This window comes from Bos indicus x Bos taurus, chromosome X (assembly GCF_003369695.1).
Source record: "Bos indicus x Bos taurus breed Angus x Brahman F1 hybrid chromosome X, Bos_hybrid_MaternalHap_v2.0, whole genome shotgun sequence".
NCBI lineage: Eukaryota > Metazoa > Chordata > Mammalia > Artiodactyla > Bovidae > Bos > Bos indicus x Bos taurus.
This window is the reverse complement of record NC_040105.1, coordinates 114,221,604-114,242,929: the sequence shown is the minus strand read 5'-3', so window position 1 is coordinate 114,242,929 and position 21,326 is coordinate 114,221,604. Positions and strand designations below refer to the sequence as shown.

At 51.0% G+C, this 21,326-nt stretch overlaps 1 protein-coding gene across 1 annotated transcript; it reads left to right on the top strand.

Annotated features, from left to right (window-relative positions):
* The first annotated feature begins 4,955 nt into the window (after positions 1-4,955).
* Positions 4,956-15,042, top strand: LOC113888169 (melanoma-associated antigen 9-like). Its single transcript, XM_027535461.1, has 5 exons — positions 4,956-4,995; positions 10,514-10,621; positions 13,386-13,395; positions 14,059-14,120; positions 14,195-15,042. The coding sequence occupies exons 1-5, from the start codon at positions 4,956-4,958 to the stop codon at positions 15,040-15,042; spliced, it is 1,068 nt and encodes a 355-aa protein (XP_027391262.1).
* Positions 15,043-21,326: the final 6,284 nt, after the last annotated feature.

Here is a 21,326-nt window from a genome sequence, read left to right as displayed (position 1 = left end):
AGAGCTCGCAGGGCCTGGCAGCTGTTTGCACTATGATGGCAGGGCAGGAATCTCTCACATTGTTGCCCCCAGACACTCTTCCACTCTCCACTGTGGGATGTGGTTGACTGCTTTGTGGTCCAGGGCATGTCAGAGGATAGGTACCTCAATAGGATGTGGAATAGCTAATCAGCCAAACAGTATGATTTATAAATAAAACACAGTAATTTTTCCAGCTAGACCATAATGGACCATAGTGTTAGTTGCTCAGTTCTGTCTGACTCTGCAACTCCAGTGACTGTAGGTTTCCAGGCTCCTCTGTCTATGGGGATTCTCCAGACAAGAATACTGGAGTGAGTTGCCATGCCCTTCTCCAGGGGGATCTTTCCTACCCAGGGATCGAACCCAGGTCTCTGCCAATGCAAGAAGATTCTTCATCATTTGAGCAAGTCCCATTTCCAGTTGGAGGACCTGTTAAATTTGGGTGTGGAGGAGTGTTCCAGCATGATACAAGCTGCTCCAGGAAATGGAAGCAAGAACCACTCTTTGCCTGTGTCCCAGCTGGTCTTAACCCAAACCCCTACTTTCCATCACTGCAGCCCCAACAATGGTAGAATCTTTTATTATGATGGCCAATTACAATCAAGATAATTAAAAGCTAATTAACACCTTGCGTTCTGGATCCCCAGGACCAGGAAAGAAAGGGTCAGCCCATGGATTTCTGGGCATCACTTCAAGGGAGTGTGACCGGAGTTCTGTATGATTCCTAGCAGATATAGGGGGTACTTCTACTACTCCGTCCCTGTGGTCAGCAGCAGTGCAACAAGAGCCAGACCCCTTCCATCCTGCCTCAGAAACAGATCTCTCTGGGGTTAATCCAAGATCCAAAAGGACACCTCACAGTAATGTCCCATTTCAGAGTTTCCCCTCACCCCCATGACATACTTCACGTGACTGTGGCTCCTAGACCATCGCTCCAGGTGTGGGGCTGTCCTGCTTCTCCCAGTGTCCCCACTGCTAACATAGGGCCTTTCACGGAGCAGAGACTCCATAAAGGTCTTCAGAATAAACGAACCAATGAGGAGGGGGCTGCTTAACTCAGATTAATTGCTACTTCCTAAAGCGCAGGCGGCTGCGACGGGCGCGCTAACCGAGGTCAGGGGCAGAAGCTGGGAGGACCCCATGCCCGAAGGGTGGCGGCCAAGAGGAGTTACCCTGCGTCCGAGGTCAGGGGCGGCGGCCAGGAGGAGATACCCCACGGCCCTAAGCCTGAGGCCAGGGGCAGCGGCCAGGAGGAGCAACCCTACGCCTGTGGCCAGGGGCAGTGGCCAGGAGGACCAACCCCACGTCCAAGGAGCCGTGGCTGCGTGGGCACAGGAGGGCCTAGAGGAGCTATCCCACGTTGAAGGTCAGGAAGGGCGGCGGTAAGGAGATACCCCTCGTCCAAGGTAAGAAGCAATGGCTGCGCTTTGCTGGAGCAGCAGTGAAGAGATACCCCACACCCAAGGTAAGAGAAACCCAAGTAAGACAGTAGGTGTTGCAAGAGGGCATCAGAGGGCAGACACACTGAAACCATACTCACAGAAAACTAGTCAATATAATCACACTAGGACCACAGCCTTGTCTAACTCAATGAAACTAAGCCATGCCCGTGGGGCAACCCAAGATGGGCCGGTCATGGTGGAGAGATCTGACAGAATGTGGTCCACTGGAGAAGGGAATGGCAAACCACTTCAGTATTCTTGCCTTGAGAACCCCATGAACAGCATGAAAAGGCAAAATGATAGGATACTGAAGCTTGGAGGGATTGGGGACAAGAGGAGAAGGGGACGACAGAGGATGAGATGGCTGGATGGCATCACTGAATCGATGGACGTGAGTCTCAGTGAACTCCGGGAGTTGGTGATGGACAGGGAGGTCTGGCGTGCTGTGATTCATGGGGTCACAAAGAGTCGGACACGACTGAGCGACTGATCTGATCTGATCTAGATAACCCAGGTAAATCCAAATAAACAGAGATCCCTTAGCTGTACAAAATGACACACAAAAAGTATAAGCAGCAAGAATTCACTACTATCCCTTTTTATTTTCTAAATCTTCCACTAACTATATCACTGCTAAATAAGTTCAGATTTCCAAAATCATTCTAATTCCATATCATCTTGCGCAGGACTATGAAATAAAATGGAAGCGTTCCCAATCTCTTTTACAAAACAGCAAAACTTTTGTTCTTGAACTGGCTAAGTACAAGCACACTGTGATCTACATCACTGACACAGTTACATACTGGGATGCATTGTCTTCTATTAAAAAGGAATAACATTTGAAAAATTCCTAAAGAAAAGAGAGATGCGTCTCCATGTCATTGTAGAGAACAGGAACACAAAGATGCCACATACTGGGTTCTCCCAAAGGGCCCGGCTCTCACTGCTGAGAAGGCTGACCGCTCCCTCTTCAATCACAGAGGGAAGGATCAGCCTCCTTTCCTGCCCCCTAGGACAAGGTGTTGGACGTGGGCCCGGAGGAGCCTGGTTGCCCCTCTGGCTCAGAGTCCCCTTTCTTCCTCCCTTGTAGCCTCTGAAGAGAGGGTGAAAGGAGCTGGGACCCCTTCAACAGACTTTATCCAGATACTACAGGACTTTAAACTTACTGATCTCTGAGTAGGCCCAGGGACCCCACAGGAACTCATAGCAACCAGGGTTGCCATCAGGCACCTGCTGGTACTCCAGGTACCCCTCCCGCACCCACACTTGTGTCAGCAGTTCCCTAGGGTCCGCAAAGATGTAGTGCTCCCTCCGGGGACACACCCCCATCCTCCTGAGTGTTCTCCATATCTCCTCAGGGGCATGGTCGTCCTCCACAGCGATCAAGCACAGGATCGCCACCAGAAGGCCGGGTTTGGGCAACCCCTGCCCATCCCTCGGCATCTCATTGAGGGTGAGGCTCAGGGTGGGGACCAGGATATAGGTGTGCTCACTGGGGTCCACCTCCTTCACCTCCAAACCAAAGACCAGCTGCAAGTACTCTGCAGCTTGACCAAGGACCACCAGGAAGGGGTCTTGGTAATCTCTGAGGACACTACTCAGCACTTCTGCCCTTTGTGATTGGCTCCTTCATGAGATACCTGCTAGGCAGGAATTTCACCAACTCATTCTTCTTCACCCGTAGTGCATCTGGGAGCAAAGACTTGGCATCTTCGTGGTCATGCGAGGTGCTTGGTATTTCTTCTTGCCTGCTGAGGCCATGGTCTTCAGATTGGCTCCCCAGAGTGGCAGCCATTGCAGTGGGAGAGGGGCAGACACCCAGAGGGCTCTGCGGGAAACTGACTGTGGCAGCAGCAGCCACCTCCTCCAGGGTTCCCCAGACTGGGAGACAGGAGGAGGAGTAAGCTGCATCTCCTTTCTTCCCCTGCTCCTCCATCTGCTCCACCTTCATCTCCTCTTCCTCCTCACCCCAAATGCACTGTGCCTCCATCAGACCCTCATTCTCTCTTGGATCCTGAAAATCTCTCTCAGGCTGGCGGAGTTCATGCATTCTAGGCATGATGACTGGAGTCAAACCACAGACAGGAGTGAGGCAGGGGGACAGAGGCAGACCACGAGACTGCAGGAGAGGCTGGTTGTGAGCAGCCTCGGCTGAGAAACCCCCCCTGGGTGGCCTGACTCAGGCCACTTACAGGTCTCCTCTTAAGGGGTGCTCTCGGGCCTCATAGAGGAGCTCCTCCTGAGTGGCCTGACCCATGGCTACCCAAAGGAGGATGTGAGGTGTCTCCCCAGGGTGCAGCCAGCCAAGCTTGAGGTTCCAGGGCTGACACGGTGGGGGGATTAGGGCCTTGTGGGCTCCCCTCTGTGCTGGGATGGGGAGCCCCTGGTGCACACTCAGGGCACCCTCCTCACCTTGACTCCTGGCACTGCCTGGACCTCCTCTTTTCTCTGACCTGTGGACATGGGCCATAGACCTCAGCCTTCACCTCCTGGTTCCTGGAGTTCCTGTGACAGAAATGGAGGGAGCACCTCAAGGGTAGACTGTGGCACAGACTTGCGCCTTCTGTGCTGGTAGGAGGGGTGGACTCTGTGAGGTCCCTCCAGATCTCGGGTGGGTCGCCCCATTGGGGCTTACGTATAGTGCTCACTTTTCTCCTGGCACGGCCTGGTGCCTCCCCTTTGGGGGCCTGCAGGGAAACTCAGAACAAGACCCAAGCCTGGACAGAAAGTGCTGAGGGGCCCCACATGTGGTGTCACCTGCCCGCGGGTCCTAGGCTGGGGAGATGCTCGGTCCTCACCTCCCGCCTGGCCTGCTAACACTGACCACAGAGGTGGGGATCTGCTCAGTCCTGTCTTGGGATCTCTGGAGTTCATCCTTGAGGATCTGAAGCCTCCACCCTCCACCTAACACCTCACCTCCCGAGGCCCCTAAGCCAGAGGTGAATAGACTGCACACCCTGCTCTGGGGCCTCCAAGACCCACTACAAGGGCCAGGATCCCTCCCTGCCCTGGGGTCTAACAGCCTCAGTCCTTCCTCACATGGAGCCTGGACTACAGGCAGGACCCGAGATTGGCCTATCCGCCCTTTTGAGGCCCCACTGTTCTCACAAGGTCCCCTCTCTGAGACCCGGATGTCAGAAAGTGAGGACAGGCCTAGAGTGCTAATTCCACACCGAGACCTCCCAGGGCTGAATGTAGGAGTGAGGATCTGTGGGGTCCCCTCAGATTGGGGTCTAGGGTCCCCTGAGCCCTCCGTCAATGTATTCCCTTTGACTTCTTGGAGGAACTGGACCCTCCCCTCTGCCCACATGTGATCCCACCCCTATCCTAGGTCCCCAGTCTCTTTGAGACCCTGATGTGGAAGTCAGGACACCCTGTGAAGTGCTCATCCCACCACCAGGGACGCCCAGGGCTGGCAGTAGAGGCGTGGAACTGTGGGGTCACCTGTGTTCTCCCTCTGGGTCCTCATCCTGAGCCCCAGCAGGTCCTGGGATGCCGAAGTCCTCAGCAGAGACCAGACCCCCACACCAAGGTACTCATTGACCTAAGGCCCCAGGAGGAGTCTGTGGACATTACATCAAGGCTCCAAGCCCATGGCTTCTTAGTGGCTGAGGATGCCATGGGCTGAGGTGATGTCCTGGGAGTCCCTCAGCTTTCCCTGTGCTCTTCGCCTTGACTCTCAGCTAGTCTGGGCACTGCCCTCTACCCACCTGATTTTGCTTCCCTTAGAGACCCAGGCCATCTTGAGCCAGGACACCTGAGAGGGAAACCAGAGTTAGGGGCTCATTCCCACAACCCTACCAGGGTCTCCCAGGGCTAAAAGCAGTGACGACCTGGATGTCTTGGGGCCCCAGAGCTCTGCTCAGGGTTCTACATTGACTCCTAGCACAGCTGGGCTCCTTCACTCTGCTGACCTGAACCCGAGCTCTTTGACCCAGCCCCTCACTTCCCCAACTCCCAGTGGTATCAGTGATGTCACATCTGGATCCTATGCCTCCTGGTCCCCCAGGGCTGTCAGGAGGGCCACTCATGCATCCCCTGGGAACCCTCAGTCTTCTCTGGTCCTCACTTGGAGTCTCTGCAGGATGTGGGCCGCTCCCTCTATCCACATGAGACTTGTCAACAGACCAAGATTCTGACTCCCTGAGTTCACTGAGGAAGCCAGGCAGGGGGACTCAGTCTGACAGGCTGGCCCCGGGTCCCCAGGAGTCCCAGTAGATGTGAAGTTGTATTCTATTGGACCCTCTGTTCTGGGGTGACTGGACCCCCTTGTCCTCACTGGAGGGTCCTCCTTGACCCTTTACAGAAGGCTGTGGTCCCAACAAAGATGATTGATGGGGGGCTGTGGCACCCATGACCATGGGGGAGCACAGGGAACCACACATCTTCTCATGGGGGTCCCCTCAACAGTCACCATATTTCAGGAAACCTTTTGTAGAAAAGATGTTTTAGCAGAAGAGAGGGTGAACAACAGCAGGTGAGTTAGGGGAACCCTTGGTTTGATGATTAGATAATATTACCAACTGGAGTACCATGATTTTCACTGTTTAATCCTCATTCATAGAGAGAAATACATTTCACATGTCTGTATGGTGTGTTTCTGACATATATGTAAAATGTCTGGAGATTACATGAGCTTATATATGGACATACCAGGTATATGTACAGAACATGTCCTGTGTGCTCCAGTACCTAGATGGAGGTGTGTCCACACGGCCCTGAAGGGCATAGATACTCACTCCCCTGTGGATGCAGTGAGTCCACCAGACCCATGATCACTGTGCTTCCCCCTGCCTGACATCCAGTCTGCAGGAGAAGTTGGAATCCCCAGGAGCTTGGAGAGAAGGGAGGAGAGGGGGCAGTGGAATGAGAGAGCAGAGCTGTAGCCTGAACATAAGAGCCGTCTTCAGTGGGCTGTGCCTCCAACCCCCACATCCAGGAGCCTTCTCTATCCTCACACTCTCAGTCCTACACCCTATCCCTCCTCCATGGCCCTTGTGTCCATTTCAGGTGGGATGGTGACCTGATGGTGCTGGGGAGGCCACGTGGGCAGAATCCTGTATCAATCTCTCATGGGCAATGATGCCTGGCTTCCCTGTGTTTTCTCCATTATGTGATCTGAGGCATCAGGTGGGAGGACAGCTGGATCCCCCTTGACTGTCAAGGAGACAATTCAGGCCCCTAGGGAGACGGGGCTTCGCACCCACATGAAGCTCAGTTTGAATACGTATCCTGCTACTGATAACCCAATGAAATCATGGGCAGTCAAAGTTTGGATTTCTCCACCTATAAAATGGGCCTCATAACAGTACATGGTGAATGCACTGGTGTGAGTTCCCATTTGATGTGACCTGTCTGTAAAAAGCTTGGTCAGTGGATGTAGCTATTGTAACTGAAGGTCTGAAATGTACCTTCCCCAACATTGTGAAGGTTCTGAACCAGTACATATCTTTTGAACCTCATGCACATTGATTGATGTAGTTTTCCTTTTCTCCCTGAAAATCTTTTATGGAGAATGGTACATCTCACATGGCAGAACTGTTAAATATTGCATAACCTGTCTAGATCAAGCAAGGGTGATGGTTATGGTCCTGGCACAGGGCAGGGCAAACACTCTGGGCTGTGGGAAATGGTCAGGGGGAGGAGCATAAAGACCTACTCCAGGTGGACCATCCTGATCCAAACCCCCTCCACAAGGCTCTGAGAAAGAGGGTCCTCCTGGGGGACCCACTGGATGTCTAGAGAACATTTCTGCCTTGGACCTACTGCCTCTTCTCCCAAGTGCTAGTTTCCTTGGGTGTGGAACCTCGTTCAAAATCTCCTCTGCACAGCCTGGAAAAGCAGGGTCTCCTCTCCACCCTGTTACTTCGAAACCATTCTTCCTCACACAAAGTCTTTCAATGTGTAAAATACTCTGAGTTACCAATTTCTGATCCTAACGTGCTGTTTTCTGTAATATTTTCAATTTCGTTTTCTGTTTTTCCTTCTAGAAAGCAGTCAGAATAGAAATTATGTCCAGAGAATGTGAAGCTGCTCACATAATGTGCCCAAAGCTGTCTCCTGATGGTTTGGGTAGGACTCTAAAATGCTTTACTCTGGCTGTGCCTTTCCCAGCTTGATCCCTAGTGATCAGTTGGCCTGAGATATCGCTTGATGATGTCACACACCCAGAAACACACAGAGCATCCACACACCTATTAGAACAGCCAAACTCTGCTCCTGGGACAATATCACACTGTTGAGGATTTGGACCATCAAGAACTCAAATTCACTGTTGGTGGGAATACAAAATGGCACAGGCACATTGGAAGACAGCTTGGCAGTTTCTTATAAAACTAAACATGCTCTTACTGTATGATCCAGCAACCATATGTGTCTTTACCCAAAAGACTTGAGAACTTATGTCCACACAGAAACCTACACATGAATGTTTTTAGCAACTTTACTTATTATTGTCAAAACATGGATGCAAACCAGACATCCTTGAGTCAGTGAAAGGATACACTTTAGTACATCTAGAAAGTGGAATTTCATTTACAATTGTCCAAACCAATAGAATATACAATGCCAAGAGGGAATCCTTGTGTAAACTATAATCTCTGGATGATTATGACATATCAGTGTAAGTTCCTCAGTTATAATGAATGTACCAGTCTGGTGGGGTTCTTAATAACAGAGGAGGCTATGTTTGTTTGGAGCCAGGAAGTAAATGGAAAATTGCTGTACCATCTCTCTATTTTTGTGTTCATAGAAAAGTGTTCTAAAAAAAGTCTTGGGCTTTCCTTGTGGCTCAATGGTAAAGAATCTGCCTGCCAATGCAGGAGATACGGGTTTGATCCCTGATCCGGGACAATTTCACATGCTGTGGAGTTACTAAGCCAGTGTGCTGCAACTATTGAGCCTGTGCCTTAGATCCCATGGGAAAATGGATAGGCTAACCACTCCAGTATTCTCGGGCTTCCCTTGTGGCTCAGCTGGTAAAGAATCTGGGTTTGATTCCTGGGTTGAGAAGATCCCCTGGAGAAGGGCAAGGTTACCTATTCCAGTATTCTGGCTGGAGAATTCCATGGGCTGTATAACTGATGGGGTCACAAAGAGTCAGACAAGACTGAGCAACTTTTATAGAGCCCATGAGCCTCAGCTACTGAAGCACAAGTGCCTAGAGCCCAAGTTCCGCAACAAGAGAAGCCACTGCAATAAGAAGCTCTCGCACCGCAACAAGACAGTAGCACCTGCTCTCCACAACTAGAGGAAAGCCCGGGCAGCAACAAAGACCCAGAATAGCCAAAAATAAATAAAAATAAAATTACATTTTAAAAGTATTTTGTAAAACATAGTCATAAACAATATCTAAACAACATAACATGGGAAAGCTCTGGGGAAGAGTGAAGACTGTGCAGAGCTGGTTCTTGTGTTTGGGGAGGGGATGGGAAGCAGAGGGGAAGTTAGGGAGAAGCTCTGGGCTGCATAGGTGCAGAGAGTGGGATGGCTAAGAAGACAAGATTTTAAACTTTGGATCCATTTCATTGCACAAAGTTGAGGTGGCCCCAGACCATAGGTATAAATACCCTGGGGTAACACCAGGACAGCCACAAAGGCAGATTAATTGAAGCAACTGAGAGCAGAGACATCACTTTGCCAACAAAGGTCCGTCTAGTCAAAGCTATGGCTTTTCCAGCACTCGTGTATGGATGTGAGAGTTGGAGTATAAAGAAAGCTGAGCACTGATGAATTGATGCTTTCTAACTGTGGTGTTGGAGAAGACTCTTGAGAGGCCCTTGGACAGCAAGGAGATAAAATCAGTCAATCCTAAAGGAAATCAACCCTGAATATTCATTGGAAGGACTGATGCTGAAGTTGAAGCTCCAATACGTTGGCCACTTGATGCGAAGAGCCAACTCATTGGAAAAGACTCTGATGCTGGGAACGATTGAAGGCAGGAGGAGAAGGGGATGACAGAGGATGAGATGGTTGGATGGCATCACCAATTCAATGGGCATGAGTTTGATCAAGCTCTGGGAAATAGTGAAGGACAGGGAAGCCTGGCATGCTGTAATCCATGGGATCGCAAAGAGTCGGACACGATTGAGTGAATGAACAACAACCAACAGGTAATATTATCTAATCATCAAACCAAGGAATATGCTAAATCACCTAAATCACTCAGCCTATTCACCTAAAATCAAATATTTTATGCAAAATGTTTTTGAAGTATGGTGACAGCTGAGGGGCCCCCATGGGAAGATGTGTGGTTTCCTGTGCTCCCCCATTGTCACAGGCACAGGAACACCCCATCCAGCATCTGTCCTGGGACTGCAGCCTTCTCTCAAGTATTAAGGAGTCCCCCTCCTGAATGAGGATGAAGGGGTCCAGTCACCCCGGAACAAAGGTTCTCATAGAATACAATTCCACTCCTACTGGGACTCCTGGAGACCCCAGTCTGGGCTGTCAGGCCAAGCCACCCCTCTTCCACCACTTCCTCAGTGACTCAGGGAGTCAGAGTTGGTCTGAGGGCACAGTCTCATGTGGACAGAGGGAGGGGCCCACGTCCTGGAGAGACTCAAGGTGAGGACAGAGGGTCCCCAAGGGATGCATGTTTGGCCCTCCTGACAGCCGTGGAGGACCATGGGGTGTGGCATCCAGATGTGATGTCACCGACCCCGCTGGGAGGAGAGAAACGAGGGCCTGGGTCACAGAGCTTTGGTTTAGGTCAGCAGAGTGAAGGAGCCCAGCTGTGCTAGGAGTCAAGGTAGAACTATGAGGGGGGCCGTGGGAGCGCAGGACATACAGGTCGTCACTGCTTTTAGCCCTGGGAGACCTCCACAGGCTTGTGGGAACGAGCCCCCTCTCCTGCTTGCCTTTCAGGGGTCCTGGCTTGGGGGGATGCTGGCTCTAAGGCGAGCAAAGTTGGCAGCTGAGGGTGGTGCCTAGGTGAGCTGGGAGTCAAGGTGACAAAGAGAAAGAGGGTTGAGGAACCCCTGTGGGATCATCTCAGCTTTGGGAAGCCCTGGGCTTGGAGCCGTGATATCATGTCCACAGTCTCCTCCCAGGGTTTCAGGGCAGTGAAGGCCTTGATGTGAGTGTCCTGCTTCGGGTCAACATAGGGACATCCCTGGACCTGCCAGGGCTCAAGATGAGGGCCTTGAGGGAGGACACAGGTAACCCCACAGGTCCTGGCACCTGCTGTCAGCCCTGGGAGACCCTGGTGGTGGCATGAGCATAAGGTCGCAGAGACACTGGAGACTTGATATAAAGGAGGGACCTCAGAGGGTGAAGGGGAGGATCTTAGGTTCTGAAAGAATCTGGGTGAGGACCCTGAGGGAGGTCTGTGGGGACCATGGCCCTGGGATAGGTTGAGCCCAACATGCTCGGTCTCACTTCCTGATATCCGGGTCTCAGCCTGGGGTCCTGAAACGAGGGGCAGACTTCTGGAGTTGAGCTGTAGGAGTTGCTTGTATATTTTTGAGATTAGTTGTTTGTCGGTTGTTTCATTTGCTATTATTTTCTCCCATTCTGAAGGCTGTCTTTTCACCTTGCTGATAGTTTCCTTTGATGTGCAGAAGCTTTTAAGGTTAATTAGGTCCCATTTGTTTATTTTTGCTTTTATTTCCAATATGCTGGGAGGTGGGTCATAGAGGATCCTACTGTGATGTATGTCGGAGAGTGTTTTGCCTATGTTCTCCTCTAGGAGTTTTATAGTTTCTGGTCTTACGTTTAGATCTTTAATCCATTTTGAGTTTATTTTTGTGTATGGTGTTAGAAAGTGATAGACAAGCAACTCCTACAGCTCAACTCCAGAAAAATAAATGACCCAATCAAAAAATGGGCCAAAGAACTAAATAGACATTTCTCCAAAGAAGACATACAGATGGCTAACAAACACATGAAAAGATGCTCAACATCACTCATTATCAGAGAAATGCAAATCAAAACCACTATGAGGTACCATTTCACACCAGTCAGAATGGCTGTGATCCAAAAGTCTACAAATAATAAATGCTGGAGAGGGTGTGGAGAAAAGGGAACCCTCTTACACTGTTGGTGGGAATGCAAACTAGTACAGCCACTATGGAGAACAGTGTGGAGATTCCTTAAAAAACTGGAAATAGAACTGCCTTATGATCCAGCAATCCCACTGCTAGGCATACACACTGAGGAAACCAGAAGGGAAAGAGACACGTGTACCCCAATGTTCATCGCAGCACTGTTTATAATAGCCAGGACATGGAAGCAACCTAGATGTCCATCAGCAGATGAATGGATAAGAAAGCTGTGGTACATATACACAATGGAGTATTACTCAGCCATTAAAAAGAATACATTTGAATCAGTTCTAATGAGGTGGATGAAACTGGAGCCTATTATACAGAGTGAAGTAAGCCAGAAGGAAAAACATAAATACAGTATACTAACGCATATATATGGAATTTAGAAAGATGGTAACAATAACCTGGTGTACGAGACAGCAAAAGAGACACTGATGTATAGAATAGTCTTATGGACTCTGGGAGAGGGAGAGGGTGGGAAGATTTGGGAGAATGGCATTGAAGCATGTAAAATATCATGTAAGAAACGAGTTGCCAGTCCAGGTTCGATGCACGATACTGGATGCTTGGGGCTAGTGCACTGGGACGACCCAGAGGGATGGTATGGGGAGGGAGGAGGGAGGAGGGTTCAGGATGGGGAACACATGTATACCTGTGGTGGATTCATTTTGATATTTGGCAAAACTAATACAATTATGTAAAGTTTAAAAATAAAATAAAATTAGGGAAAAAAAAAGGGGGGGGGGCAGACTTCCTGACATCCGGGTCTCAGACTGGGGACTTCGCATATGGGGCCGAGACTCAGGTGAGCCAATTCCCAGGTCCTGTGGTGTGTCAAGTTGAGGACACTGAGGGAGGAATAGGGTATCGTGGACCACAATCAGAGGAGACCTCAGAGTGCTAAGCCCGTCTCTGTTATCAGTCCAGGGTGTCTGTGGGATAGAATGAGCGAAACAGGCATGGTCTGACTTCCTGACATCCGGGTCTTGGAGAGGCGGGCCCTGGTATAAGGGGCCGGGGCTTCCGTTGGGGAGAGGCGAGAATCCCAGGTCCTGACTGGACGCAAGGTGAGGTGCCTGAAGGAGGACTGAGGGGGTCCCTGCGTGAGGACCGACGGAAACCCACAGAATCCCGCCCCGGTAGTTGGCCTTGGGAGCCCTTGTGGTGAGAAGAGCACACTAAGCCTGTCACACATGCAGGTCTCAGAGAAACTGGGGACTTGGTGTGAGGAGCCGGGCCTCAGGTAGGGAGAGGACAGAGCCCAGGTCCGACCGGGAGTCAAGGTGAGGACACTGAGGGAGGAATAGGGTATCGTGGACCACAATCAGAGGAGACCTCAGAGTAGTCCGTCTTTATTATCAGTCCAGGGTGTCCGTGGGATAGAATGAGCGAAACAGGCATGGTCTGACTTCCTGACATCCGGGTCTTGGAGAGACGGGCCCTGGTATAAGGGGCCGGGGCTTCCGTTGGGGAGAGGCGAGAATCCCAGGTCCTGACTGGACGCAAGGTGAGGTGCCTGAAGGAGGACTGAGGGGTCCCTGCGTGAGGACCGACGGAAACCCACAGAATCCCACCCCGGTAGTTGGCCCTGGGAGCCCTTGTGGTGAGAAGAGCACACTAAACCTGTCTGACTTCCTGACATGCGGGTATCAGAGAGACTGGGGACTTGGTGAATGTGGCAGGGTTCCAACATGGCGGACGGGACAATCGCGGGTTCTGTCTGGAGTCTAGGCTCCATGCGGGGAAGGACTGAGGCTGTTAGCACCTAAGGTAGGGAGGATCCTTGCTCTTGCCCGGGGTGTGTGGAGGCGGTGGTGCGGCGGCTGGGCTTAGAGGCCCCAGAGCAGGGTGAGCAGCTTATTCACCTCTTTCTTAGGGGCCTTAAGGTGAGGTGTTCTGGTGGAGGGCGGAGGGCGGAGCCTTCAGGTATTCAGAGGCTGGACTCCCTGGATACCGAGGGAGGACTCAGCAGATGCCCACCCCTCTGTTCAGTGCTGGGAGGCCAGGTAGGACGTGAAGAGCGGTGACCCAGCATCTTCCCAGCCGAGGACCTGCAGGAGGCCCTAGGCAGGTGTGGCCACATATGAGGCCCCCCGAAACTTTGTCCAGATGTGGCTCTTGTTCTGAGTTTCTTTGCAGGCCCCCAAAGGGGGAAGGTCCAGGCCATTCCAGTGGAAAAGTGAGCACTACACGTGAGCCCCAATGGGAATAGCCACCCCAGTTCTGGGGGGACCTCACAGAGTCAACCCCTCCTACCAGCACAGAAGGCCTAGATCTGTGCCACAATCTACCCCCGAGGTGCCACCTCCGTTTGTCTCACAGGGGCTCCAGGAACCAGGAGGAGAAGACTGAGGTCTGAGGTCTGTGTTCTGAGGTCACAGGAGTGCCAGCAGTCAAGGTGAGGTGGGTGTCCTGAGTGTGCACAGGGGCTCCCCATCCCAGAACAGAGGGGACCTCAAAAGGCCCTAATTCCCCCACCTTGTCAGCCCCAGAAGCTCAGGCTGTACTGGCTGAATCCTGAGCCAGAATTTCTCTTCCTCACTTAACAGAGGACTGATCACCAAGGAGGAGCGCCCCTGTAACGCTCAAGAGCAGCCCTCAAGGAAGACCAGTAAGTGGACTCAGTCAGAGCCACCCGTGGCGCATTTCAAAACAGTGACCATTTACACTCTCTCTCTTTCCCAGGTCAGTGGTCTCCATTTTCCCCCTGCCACACCCACACTGGGCACAAGACCCCAGTCATCATGCCTGTGGTCCCGACAAATGAGCTCTGCACTTCTGAGGAAGACCTTCAGGGCCAAATCCAGGCCGAGGGCCCAGTGGAGGCGCAGCTCCTGGGGGCTGAGGCAGAGGATGCCTCAACCCCTCTGGCCTCCTTCCCTCCAGTCTCATCTTCCTCTGCCATTGGAGATGCGGAGTTCTTGTTTATGCAGGCTCTGAATGGGATGACGACTCAACTACTGGAGTTCCTGATCCTCAAGTATGGCACCAAGGAGCCGATTTTCCAGGCTGAAATGCTGAATACAGTCCTCAGGGATAACCAGGCCCACTTCCAAGTGATCTTCCGTAAAGCCACACACTGCCTGCAGCTCTCCTTTGGCCTGGATATGAAAGAGGTGGACCACAGAGAGCACATCTATGTCATGGTCCCCGTCCTGGGCCTCACCCTCAATGAGATGCAGAGGGATGAGCAGAGCATACCAAAGGCTGGCCTCCTGGTGGCAGCCCTGAGCCTGATTATCCTAGCAGGGGACCGGATCAGTGAGGAGAAGGTCTGGGGAGCACTTAGCAAGATGGAGGTATTTCCTGGGATACAGCACTGCATCTATGGGGAGCCCAAGGAGCTGCTGACCCAAGTGTGGGTGCGGGCGGGGTACCTGAAGTACCGGCAGGTGCGTTACAGCCACCCTGCTCGTTACGAGTTCCTGTGGGGTCCCCGGGCCTATGCAGAGACCAGCAAGCAGAAAGTCAAGGACTATCTGCGCAAGATCAATGGAAGGGGTCCCAGGTTCTTCCCACCCCGGTGGGCATAGGTGTGAGGGAGGGGGAAGAGGGGCCCTGAGCCAGAGCAGCAGCCAGGCTCCTTTCAGGCCCACATCCAGCAGCTTGTCCTGGGGATAGGAAGGGAGGCTGATCCTTCCCTCTGTGTTTGAAGAGGGAGCATTCAGCCTTCTCAGTCGTGATGGCTGGGAGAGTTGGGGGAACTGGTGTGTAGCATCTTTGGTTCCTGTTCGCTACAATGACATGGAGATCCACTTCTGTTTCCTTTAGAAATTTTTCAAATGTTATTCCTTGTAATAGAAGGCCTAACGAGCTTCAGTGTCCAACTATGTCAGTAGCGTTGATCACAGTGTGTTTGTGCTCACAGTTCAAGAACATGAGTTTTGCTGTTTTGTAAAAGTGATTGTGAACTCTTTATTTTATTTTGTGATCCAGAACAAGATTACATGGACTTGGAATATAACTATTTTGGAAATATGATACTACTTAGTAAGAATTAAGAAATAAAATGTATTTGAGGTGAGTTCCTCTGTACTTCTTGTCTGTCATTTTATACAGCTAAACTATCTCTGTTCGATTGGAGTTTTTCAAGTAATTATATAAGAAAGCACAAAAAGCCTGATTTGACTTAATAAGTGCCCCGCTCAGGCTCATTTATTTCACAGACCTTCATGGAGCCTGTGCTCTGTGGAAGGCCCTGTGTTCGCAGTGGGGACACTAGAAGCAGGACACCCCAACACCTAGAGCGATGATCTAAGAGCTGCAGTCACATGAGGACGGTGGACAGACATCCCCTATTTCCACAGAACAGGGCAACCAGGAGCAGGGTCCAGGAGGAGCACTTGAGTGTCGGTGCCTGGGCCAGGGTGGTTTGGGGCTTTGGGAAGCTGGGTTCATTCTGTGGGAGGTGATTGTGATGAGGGTGGATGGTGGCAGCAGCCAGAGTTATACACAGTGTCTTATGGGTGAGAAGAAAATCTGAAATGGGACATACACACTAGAAGATCCTCTTCTGTCCTAGATAAATTTCCTGGGGCAGGAGGGGAAGTTACACTATGGTCAGGAACAGTTAGACACGTATTTATGCTACTTGATCTAAGTACACCAAAATTGTTCAAAGTGGGGAGGGGTGAGTGGACTTTGGTTTGCTGCACAATCTACTCAGTCTTGGAGAATATAGTTGAAGACGTCCTGCTAAGCACCCACAAACTTTTGGTAGGCTTTTAATGGAGTGTCTTCTTTGAAACTGGTGGCTGTGCACTTAACCTAATAGATGAACTTATCCAGGTGGTCAGGCCCTAAAGCCATAGATGAGGAGGGGTTATGGAAACCACAGTGGCACAATCTGCACTGAACTTGAATTCACACACCTCAGAATTCTCCTTGGAGGTGAAAAGTGCGGCATTGTGCGTATCCTAGCTAGATTTTATGAATAAAACTCCCACTGTTCTTGTCCTCTCACTGTCGCTTGCCTGATACCTGCCCTCATGAAGCTCATGGCTGTCTCGGAGCCTAAGGGCACCTTGCAGGTGCTCAGGCAAGTCCCATCGTGTGGAGGCAGCCGGGCCTCCTGGGGGAGACTGTGTCTGGCATCAGGAGGCAGGGGCACATCCTCAGCTCGCTGAGACTGTGGGCAGCATCACTGCAGAGGGAAGGGCAGAAAGAGCACTGGAGGGAGCTGGGGGGACCCTTCCCTGACGTTCACAAGAGTCTTGGAAACTAAATCAGATCTTGCATTTGAAAGTGCCAGCACAGAGGGGTGACTAGAAACAGTTGGAGGTTCAAGGCACCTTTGGCTTTCTCAAAAACTCCTCAACACACGAAGGGAATCATTTTCATCACAAGCTACACCTACCGGCTGCTGTCTGTTGAGCACCGAGCACAATGCAGGGCAGGCGAGAGACTCCAGGTCCTTGTTCACGTCTCTTCTCCCTCTGTTTCCTGGAAGCTGCCTGCAGGGAACATGGGATCCTAGGTAAACCTCCAACAGTTTGGGAATAAATACATGATCAACTCACCAATTTAAATACAAAGACAGAAAAAAAAAAAACTTTTCATATAAATAACAATAGTACGTTTTGGGGGAAAAAGCATCCCATTTGTGTTGATATCTGGGGTGCAGTGGAAAGATATTCTGGAGGAAGGTGGTGCCACATCCATGGGGCTGAGGTCCCAAGAAGCAGGAAAGGGTCCTTCCTGAGTGACTGATGGAAGCTCTGTCCAGGAGCCGTCCATTCAGGGCCAAGGTGAGGACTTGGGCTCCTCCCAGTGGCACTGATCTCGTGAGGCAGCAGTGAGAGGTTGAGTGAAGTGACGTCTTAATTCCCTGCCCAGGAATTGAACCTGGGTAGCCTGGATGAGAGCCCGGAATCCTAGCCACCAGACTAGCAAGAGCTAGAGGCCAAAAGCTATTGTTTCATGGATCATTGCCTCCAGTGAAAAATGCATTTATCACAGAGGCAGAAACTGTAAATGCAGGCACAAAGTTTATTATTAGAAACATAGCACGACAAGTGGGAGAGCACATAAAGAAATGGCTTAGTTGAGACAGAAGCAAGGCAGAGATGCAATCCTGGAGAGAAAGAGTGTGGATGTCACACCTGGTGAGCAGGAGCACAGTCAAGAGGCGGTAAAACCATTTATATGAGGCAGTCCTGGATTTTTGTCTCCCTTCAGGCCTATCATCTGGTTTCTTTCTCTACACCTGACCTCCCTGGGACACTCCCCTGCATTCGTACACACCCCTCAGCCAAGATGAACCTCGAAGTGAAGGTTTCCATGAGGAGCAAGACTCATTATGGTCTGGCATTATCCCTTGACTTTTGAGCCACAAGGAGCCTTGCTTCACATGTCTGGTGTCTCCCTTGTCCCAAAAGATGGGGGAGTGGAGATCCCTTTGTCCTTTACTCAAACAAGGTTTTGCCCCTCTTTGTCCTTGCCATGACTGTTGCATTTAGGTATTTATAAGAGACAAACACTGGCTATTTACGCTGTCTGTATTGTTTTATTCATTTCAGAAAGCAAACAGGAGGCTGATTGTAAGTGCCTCAACTGTAGCTGACCTATCCCTTGTCACAGGGGATACTAACATTTGTAGGTACCCAGCCTGGAGCCCCTTCCTTGTGCCCCATGAAATGCAAACAGGAGGACCGTTGAAAACATCTAACTTGGAGTCCATCCATCCATACTCCTCTGCCTTACTGTGTGATGTATAAATACTTTAACCATAATAGTAGTGGTTGCTGCTGCTGCTGCTGCTAAGTCACTTCAGTCATGTCCAACTCTGTGCAACTCCGTGGATGGCAGCCCACCAGGCTCCCCCGTCCCTGGGATTCTCCAGGCAAGAACACTGGAGTGGGGTGCCATTGCCTTCTCCAATAGCAGTGGTAAATGGTTACTAATTCTGTTCCATTTATTCGCTGGGACAAGAAGATGATCTGACTTGCCAAAATAACCGTCAGGGCACAGAAGCCTTGAGATATAGCTTTGTGATTGAGTCCAACACAAATACATGGGAGTCATACTCCTGGAATTTTCTGACAGGGCACAGAGATTGCCCCTGCCCGTGACTTCAACCTCCAAAGGCTAAGTCTCTGTGTCTAACTTGCATTTCATTCTGTTGTTCACTTCTGGTTCCATTTCAGAGCATGGTGGTCATACTAATTTTCAGAAAGCAGACATTAAAAGGGAAGACCCTGCAGAGATCAGCTTAATCCAGGCGAGGGGGTCAGGCCGCTGTATCCTCCCCACACTTATCCTGTGAGTAGTCTCTCACAATGAGCTGCCCCCAGGGAGGCAGCCCCTTCAGTGGAGGGCAATTCTGGAAAAGAATTTTGCTTTGAGTCCTCATCCACCAACTCCAGTGGCCCTGGGCAAATGAGTGGGCTAGTCACAAGGAGGAGATCTGGGTGGTACCACAGCATCCACTATAATCCACCCCTCCCAACACTGACATACACTCCCTTCATCTGGAGAGATCACCTCATCTGAGGACAGCTCCTTGAGGATTCTGGTTGGTTTCCTCTCCTCCTAAAGAAGCTCAGAGAGAAAGACTGGACAAATGCTGGGCCCTCACAGATGCAGCAGCTGCTGCACCACAACTGATGGTCACTCTCTCTTGCCCGAGATCCGTTCTAAATCCCCTGTACTCTCAGCCAGGACCTCGGCCATTTCCAGTGGCTTCCCTGGTGAGGTAATACAGATTTTGTCCCTCAGGGTTCTGAAGCCCTGGGCCCGATGCCCTTCTCAGACCCTTGCTCTTGGACTTGTCAGTTCAGCACTGAACTGGAGCGGGAACAAAGACACATCACCTGGCTATTAGAGATGTCTCCTCACTGTTCCCCCTGTGCCAGAGTAACCCGCACACTCCTTAGGATCATGGTCACCACTGCCTGCCAGGATGGGGACAATTCTCTGCATGTGCTGGTCCCCTAGCAGGAGGAGCCCAAGTGGAAACCACAGCTCATGGGTCAGTAGGACTGCTATCATGTCTCCTGGGGGAACCTTCTTGCTTTGGGAATAGCCTGTCGTGTGTCACCACCATCAATAGGATAACCAGTAGCCACATGAGGCTGGGTATTGTGAACTCAAATGTGCTTAGTGTGTCCCAGGGCCCAGCCTTCTACCTTAACATAATGTGAAGTCAAATGTAAATAGCTAGATGTGGCTAATGTGGACCGTCCTGCTCTGGAAATATAGAACCTACTCTTGGGAGACCGGAAGTACAAGCTCTCTGTGGGTCACTGGGAGTCGTTGTATGTGGCATCATGGGTCAGTGGGAGTGGTGATCAGTGGGGTCACTCTACCCTCTGGTTCAAGGACCATGTATGTTACCTCACGGCGGAACTAAGGATGACAGGTGTGGAGCATGTCCAGTCCCTGGAGGGTGACACCCCAGCACCATGGGCTCTCATATCTCAGTGAGCACATCACGTGTGCTTTGTAGAGGTCATTCCATTGCTCCAGAAGACCAGCAGCTTCCAGAAGGTAGAGGCTGAGATGGTGACTTTGGATCTCATGGCCACTTGCCCTCTCAGCCCCTGGTGTGCTATTAGGGGATTACTTGGTCCTGGATGGTTTTGTGAAATATTCTGTGTCACTCAGTCCTGCATTCTGTGAGTCATCAAATAGTGGCACCAGACAATGCGATGCAAGCAGGAAAGCGAAATCCACATTGAGAATGTGTACCTATAAATTTCAGCAAAGATAGTCCTCTCCTCCTTCAAGGATGGAAGTGAGATATTGTGATCAACTCACCATTAATAGCTCAATGGTCTTCTTGAGGGACAGTATGACACTGAGGATTCAGCAGTAGTCTGTGATGAAATTTATATAGAAATATAAATATATAATTTAATATGTCTAGAATTATATATTTATACACATACACATATTTATATATATACTATAGAAAGGCAACCACATCAGAATGGGTAAGCTGGGCAGACTCATGGTATAGTCAAGAGCCATACCCTAAGTGGGCAATGCACACACAGTAGGATAATCACCACTGCAGATGTTCTTCCCAGGAAGTGAGGGGTCCGAGCCCCACGCTGGGCACCTAGCCTGTAGGTCAGGCACCAGAACAATAGGCCCACAAAACATTGGTTTGAAGGGAAGCGCGTCTTACTCTAAGGAGAGCTAGGCAGCTTTAGCAGCTAGAGACTCCGCTCTTCAAGTACATGCAGAAAATCTCACCCACTCCTAGACTCTGTGTGGATGCAGAAATTTGAAAAAGCCTGTGTGAGACCTACCTGCTCATCTCTGAGAGCTCCTGGAGAGGCAGTAGGTAAATGGAGCTCACCCTGGGGCAGAGCTACTGGTGGCAGCCACTTGAGGGCGCTCGTTCTACCAAAGGACACGGGTGCTGGCAAGTGCCATTTTGAAGTCCTCCCTCTCACTTATTAGCAAGACGTCTCAGCCCCACCAGGCAGCTTGTTGGCATCAGTACTGGGAAGACTCAGACCAAACAGATATGTGAGGATGGCCACAGCTCCACCCATCAGCACGCCAGTTGCATTAGGATCCTTGGAGTCCCCTGCCCACACAGGACCTGGCCCTGCCACCAGGGTGCCCAGGATGGTGCTCCACCCACCAGTGCCCACACAAGCCCAGGGACCCTCCGCTCTGCAGCCAGAGGCCCAAGCCCTGCCCCATCCACCAGTGGGCTGGCACCAACTTCAGCAAACCAAGGCGGGCAGTCAGAAACCCTGGGACCAGCTCTGCCTACCAGATGGCTGGCACCCATTCCAGGAACACATGCTCTGTAGCCGGGGTCCCCAGGGTTGGGCTGCACCCAACAGTGAAAAAGCAGCAG

Coding starts and splice junctions, on each gene's coding strand:
- LOC113888169 (XM_027535461.1), top strand. CDS start 4,956: ATGCCGAAGTCCTCAGCAGAGACCAGACCCCCACACCAAG. Junction 4,996..10,513: donor GACCAGACCCCCACACCAAG/GTACTCATTGAC, acceptor GTCTCCTCCCAG/GGTTTCAGGGCAGTGAAGGC. Junction 14,121..14,194: donor GCAGCCCTCAAGGAAGACCA/GTAAGTGGACTC, acceptor TCTCTTTCCCAG/GTCAGTGGTCTCCATTTTCC.